Source organism: Ambystoma mexicanum, chromosome 5q, assembly GCF_040938575.1.
Source record: "Ambystoma mexicanum isolate Mex_15411 chromosome 5q, UKY_AmexF1_1, whole genome shotgun sequence".
In the NCBI taxonomy this organism is placed as follows: domain Eukaryota; kingdom Metazoa; phylum Chordata; class Amphibia; order Caudata; family Ambystomatidae; genus Ambystoma; species Ambystoma mexicanum.
Genome location: NC_090933.1, coordinates 701070411 through 701076410, shown reverse-complemented (window position 1 = coordinate 701076410; position 6000 = coordinate 701070411). Strand labels below are relative to the sequence as shown.

General features: G+C 50.1%; 1 protein-coding gene across 1 annotated transcript in view; it reads left to right on the top strand.

Annotated features, from left to right (window-relative positions):
• Positions 1–261: 261 nt before the first annotated feature.
• The window catches only part of SLCO5A1 (solute carrier organic anion transporter family member 5A1), a 697625-nt gene continuing 691886 nt past the window's right edge, over positions 262–6000 (top strand). Inside the window, exons 1-2 of the mRNA XM_069621164.1 lie at positions 262–406; positions 2017–3524. Of these exons, the coding sequence (XP_069477265.1) occupies positions 2531–3524 (994 nt within the window). The 5' untranslated portion in view covers positions 262–406; positions 2017–2530. The remainder of the gene's footprint in view (positions 407–2016; positions 3525–6000) is intronic.

Sequence of the window (6000 nt, the reverse complement as noted above, 5' to 3'; positions counted from 1 at the left end):
CTAAAATAAAAAGTAGGCACCCAAGAAGTCATGGTGGGATCGGGCCATTTAAAGCACTGTCCAACATCCCCCACGTCCCCATTTGTGATGAAAGTCTAACTCTCGCCCAAAAGAAATCTCAACCCGTAATATCTGGCCCGCAGCAGATGCTTTTCTGCCTCTGCCCCCCTAGACACGCGCAGTACAGCAGAGAAGCTGCATGAGGCTGCTGCCCAATCAGAAAATCGGAGGGCGGAGTTACGTAAAAGCCGAAGGCAGAGGATAGAAGAACTGAAGGGAATAGAAGCCGGAGATTTCACATCACCGCCTCCGAGGCGCGTGCTCTGCCGGCACCAGAGAGGCGGCCGATACTGCCATGATCCGCCCGCCTCGCACTTGACCCCCGCCAGTCCTCCAGTCCGCGAGCGTGAGTACGGGGCTCGGGAGGGAGGGGCATCAACCAGGCATCGTACGTACCCTCTGCCCACCTGCAAGAGACCCACCCGGTGCTATACCCGAGGGGGCACATCGCTGCCAGGCAGTTGGGTGCTGGGCAGTGAATCCTCGCAACAACTCCCAGGGGAATGCCATGTGTGCCTGAGCCCGTTACCCCGCCCACACTGCCCAGGTGGTGGAATCTCAGCTGTATAAAGGAAGCCGAGTACACGATGTTGAGCGGTGGTTGCTGGGCATCAAGCGCCCGCTGTAGAAAGCTCGGCGTGGGCTGTTGAGCACAGGGATGTCAGTGTCCGGTGCTTAGCACAGAGGGTAAGGGCAGCCATTCCTTGTTGCTTAGTACACGGAGGTGCCCTGCGCTGCTCTCAGTGAACAGTGCCCAGGTCTTCATTCACAGTACACTGGGGAAGAAGGTCCAATGGGTGCCAGTACAGTGTGTGCTCAGTACACCCCGCTCAGTATATAGTGGCTTATGCTAGTTTCACGGGCTGTGGGCCTCGTCCATGGTGGTTAGTATCGGGAGTTCAGTACTGCCGGCTGCGCGTTACTTGTCGCCCAGCACCGGTTGTGCGCTGCGTGCAGGGTAGTCGGCACCGGGTGTAAGTGTCACTTGCAGAGCAGCTGGGCACGCGTATAACCCGTGGTAAAGTGTGGCTGATGGGTGCGCGGACAGGGAGGTGTAATTTCATCACTGGTTTGGTCAAGTGGCAGGCAGTGCTGCTGACTGAAGGCCTGCGGGGGCATCTTGTGGGCGGGCAGCCCGTGCCGCGCTTCTGTGTGCACGGGTGCACCGCCAGGCAGCTCAGCTCCCCGCGCCGGTTATTTTTAGTCCCTGCTGCCATAGCTGCTTCCTGACCTTCCCTGGTTCCCGGATTCAAGCACGAGCGTGTGTAGTTCCTAATTAGCTGATAAACTGTAGCACAGGTTTCAGCGCACCCTCTCCAGCAGCAGCCCCCCTGTCCCCCCGTATCACACACACACACACACACTTGGATAACCGTAGTATCCGTGCTCGGACAGGGCAAGAGATATCACACGCAGGGCGAGCCATACCCCACATGCCCCCCTCTATCTCACGAGGGGGCTGCGGCCTCTGCATTCTGCAGGGAGTCTGCTTTGAGGTCGGAATGGACACGGTGTACCCATGACATTGCTTAGTGGGGTGACGTTATTGCATAACGGATTACGTACACTCCCCCTATTCTCATCCGGGTGGCACTTGAAGTCCCCCACACACCCCTCTCTCCCCTTAGTCTGGGCACGCTTCCCAGAAGCACCCGGTCTTTTCGAGACTGCATGGCAGTGCCCATTATCTTCTCCCATAGAAAATAACAGGTGCAGGCCGGCACCCACCAATCCCTCCTTTCATTAAAGGCACGCTGAGAGAGGACGGTTTTCAGAGTAGGATGTGTTCAGCCAGTGCTCTCTCCAGACCGATTCTTGTAATGTTATGTACACAAGTCGTTCCATTGCACATTTAGGGTTGAGCAGCTGGAGCGGGTGGTAGATAACACATGCTGTTCGTTTAAGACTTGACACATGGTTTTGCCACTTGTATTTACTGTGCCTCTCTGGTTGCAGGGTGGCAGAAGGACGCCTGCTGCTGAAGACTCCGAGCCACGCAATGTGCCAGCAGGGCACTGCTGCAGCTGGTAGCCTATGCCCATCTCCACCAGACGCCTCGCTCCGCAGATGCCCGGCAGCGCATAGGGTGTGAGGGATGTGGCGTGGGGAGGCCGCATCGTGGCTGCAGCCTTCCAGAAGGCACACTGCCACCCAGCCATGGTGAGGCCGGCTGCTGGCAGGCCACTGCCATACTGAGCCCACAGCGCTATTCAATCACGGCCCCCATGCCTTTCAGACTGGCAGCGTGCAGAGGACAAAGGAGGACACGGGAACAAAAGCCAGCCCTGCACTCGCCTGGGATCTATATGCGTCGCACACAGGCCGCAGCCTCGTTACCCTCCTGAAACCGGATTAAGTTTCCCGATGGGCAATGCTGACTTGCAAAGAGCAGTTTCAATTATGTTTGCATTCTAGTGACACAAGCAGACATCTGCTCTGCTGCCGAGCTTAGTCTATCACGAGCCCAACAATGGCTTCGCAGGACGCTGAGCGCTCGGCCTTCATGGCCTCCCATCTCTCCCAGGAGCATCCTGGAGGGGCGCAGGCCCACACCCAGGGCAGAGCCCATCACTTCAGGGCAAAGAGTCTGCCAGCTTTGAATGGACCTTGTGTGCCACCTGCTCAGGACACAGGAGCAATGCTCATCGATACCACCCAGTCTACCCCGGTGATAGCGGACATGACTTTCCTACCCGCTTTGCAGAAGGAGTCTACATCGAGCTGTGGCCTTGCTTCGGATGATGTAGCTCAAAATATAGCTGCGTCTTCTAGGACCGTTTTCTCCTTTGCAACGTCTAATTTTTCAGGGGCCGGGAACACAGAAAGGACAGACTCTAGCAAGGTTGCTCGAAGACCGAAAGGAGTATCTCCATCTTCTACCCTCAACGCCATCCAAGCTACCGCCTGTCTCCGTGCCACGTTGACCGACTCCCGTTGTTTCTTGGCGTGCATGTGCTTTTTGACTTTCATACAATCCTTGATGGTGTCTGGATATTTAAGTAGTGTTATCACCACCATTGAGAGGCGCTACAGTTTGAAGAGCTCCGAATCTGGGCTGCTGGTCAGCTGCTTTGATATCGGCAGCCTATTGGTGGTCGTTTTCATCAGTTATTTTGGAGGTCGCGGGCAGAGGCCACGCTGGCTAGCCCTGGGCGGAGTTCTCATCGCTGTTGGTGCTGCGCTCTTTTCTTTACCTCACTTCATCTCACCGCCCTATCAGATTCAAGAGGTGAACTCCTCCCTCTCCAATGAGGGCTTGTGTTTCAATGGTAATAACTCTGCCAAAGACCAGTTGGAATCATCCGCGTGCCTCAAGGATTCAGGTGGAAAGGACCACTCCCTGTACGTATCTTTATTCATTTGTGCACAAATTCTTATCGGCATGGGTTCAACCCCTATATACACTCTGGGACCAACTTACTTAGACGACAACGTCAAGAAAGAAAATGCATCCCTGTATCTAGGTAAGGCAAATGCCTGTTTTTGTTCTCACTTTTTAGCTTTGATGCCCGTATAATACTTTGTACAAATGACATGTAATGTAAGATGCATTTATAGTTTAGACCGTACATCTAGTGCATGATAAGTTATCTAGTGGTCCTCCCGATGTTTCGGCGTGCAACACCCTTGACCCTTCACTGCTGACTATGCTGGATAGGCTTGATGGTATTTGAAGTCCAAAACATCTGGAGTGTCACATAACGGCAAACCATTATCCAGTGCGTGATTACTCATGTGGCCCTCCAAATAGTTTGGACTATGACTCCCATGAACCTTCATCGCTAGCTACTGATCATAGGAGTTGAAGTCCAAAACATCTGCAGGGCCACATAATGATATCACTGCGATCTAGTGAAGTGCCGTACTGTATGACTTGATAGAAGCTCCGGCAATTATCTTATAATTGAGTGTGTTTTGCTATGTTCCTTAGTGCCTGTGCCAGCATGTCTTCCTCCCTAAGGTAAGCAACATTTAGCCTCTGCTTCCACCACTGGCACTGCTGTGGCATTTGCTGCTCAGTGGCATGTGTCGTGGACTCCTCAAGTGGTAGCCTTGTCTTGCCTTGTCATAGAATCCACACTCAAATGTATTGCGTTTCAATGCGCGCTTGAAAAATTTCAAACAGATGACCACAAATGCAGGATGATCCAATGGGATCGTTGGACCCAATAGTTTGTGGGGTCACGCTTGTGACATGATCCTATGTTGAGAGAAGTAGCCTTTCTAGGATATAATTGTCTTTTGTGTTAAGAAGGTGATTGTTTAAAGGCAGCGAATAGCTCGTTTGGAAAAAGAGCCATGGAGGCCCGAGTAAGAGGTCTGGATTTATTTATTTATTTTAATTGGTTATGAAGTCTCTTACATTTCTTACCTATGATATGATTGGTTATTTATAACGCACTTAATACCCAGAGGTTTCTAACTGCGGACCCGTGGATCGAACCTGTGTTGCTCCGTGTCGTCTTGCTTCCAAGGTGAGCGCGTTGCCCCAGAGCTATCCTCCCGAGCCAATCGAGTCCCTACAACAGGAGACTGCAGAGCTATTTGTTGACAAGGATGTGCATCAGGAAACCCACATTGTCCAATATAAAAGTATCATCAGAGATAGCTCCTCCATAACTGTGTACATTCTCAGTGGGAAAACAATGTAATTGCCTTTTGAAACTCTCAGCAGAGCGATACCTAATATCCTTTAACAGGTTACACATGCACACATTCCTGTTTGAAAGGTCTCTTTCCAATCGAGAAGTACCTGCAATTTTATTTCAGGTTCCTGCTCAGAAATACAAGTTGAGAGTTTAAGCAGGATGCTGACTGCGCTGCCCTTCTTAAGATTCCTCCCGGTAAATACCCAGACTGCCGTTCAATATTCTCTGCAGGTGTTGCGCTGTAGGCCCTTATGATTGGGGTAAAGTTGGTGACAAGTTAGTCAAATCATGACCGTTCACCAGCTCTGTCCTAGCTAGCCCAACATCTCGCTCGTTCCACAAAGGGCAGGTGGTATTACAGTGCAGGAATCTGTTTACTGATGCTGTTCATTTACATGGGGATATCTCTGATGTCACACCATGTCTCCAATTTGAATACTGAATATAGAAGAATGCAGCAACTTTCTCTAGTATTGCTCTATATTCTGGATATGTGATCTATTTTTTGAGCTTTTTACGTTGCGAGTCGAGTGAACATCGAAAGTGAGTAATACAGCAAAACCCTAACTCGGAGCGTCCGTAGTCCTCTTTCTACTTAGATATTTCACCGTATAAAGCAATCATTGAGTGAGGCGCCGTTCGAAATCTTTGTGCGACAGTGACTGCACTAAACAGAGGCGGACGGGAGACGACATGGAAGGATTTTTTACTGGAGGTAAGTTGTTGTTCTAGGAGATCTTTTCGTTATACTATTAGCGAATAGACAGTTATGAAAATACGTGCGTCGGATTTGCTAAAGTTTGTTTGAGACACTACTGAGTATGTGTAATGTGCTTTTTCCAAACATGGTGTGTTTTTTGGATACTACTATTGGATAGATAACTTTGAGGAAGTTACTTCACATAATGGAACCGGGCGTAAAGCGCGGAACGTTGGCAAACGAACAAAGTATAGACAGTAGATAGAGGAGGGGGGTGAATGGCTTGCCTTTAGGGACTAACATGCTTTATACGAATAAAGAATATGAAATCACTGAGAACTCTAAAAGATACAGTCATTGCGATATATCTCTGTATATTATTGCAGGATATTCGTGGCCGCAGACTAATATGATGAAATATTAATACAGAGGGTGAGCCCTGTATGCAGATGCCATCTTTTTCGAGACATTCTGCAAATATCTACAAAATCAAGAGACAGACTGTTAAATAACGTGCGTAGATGTAAGTACCATTTCCGTATTAAGACTACGGCAGGCTGCGCTCTTTTTCAAGGGAGATTTTTAAAGAGA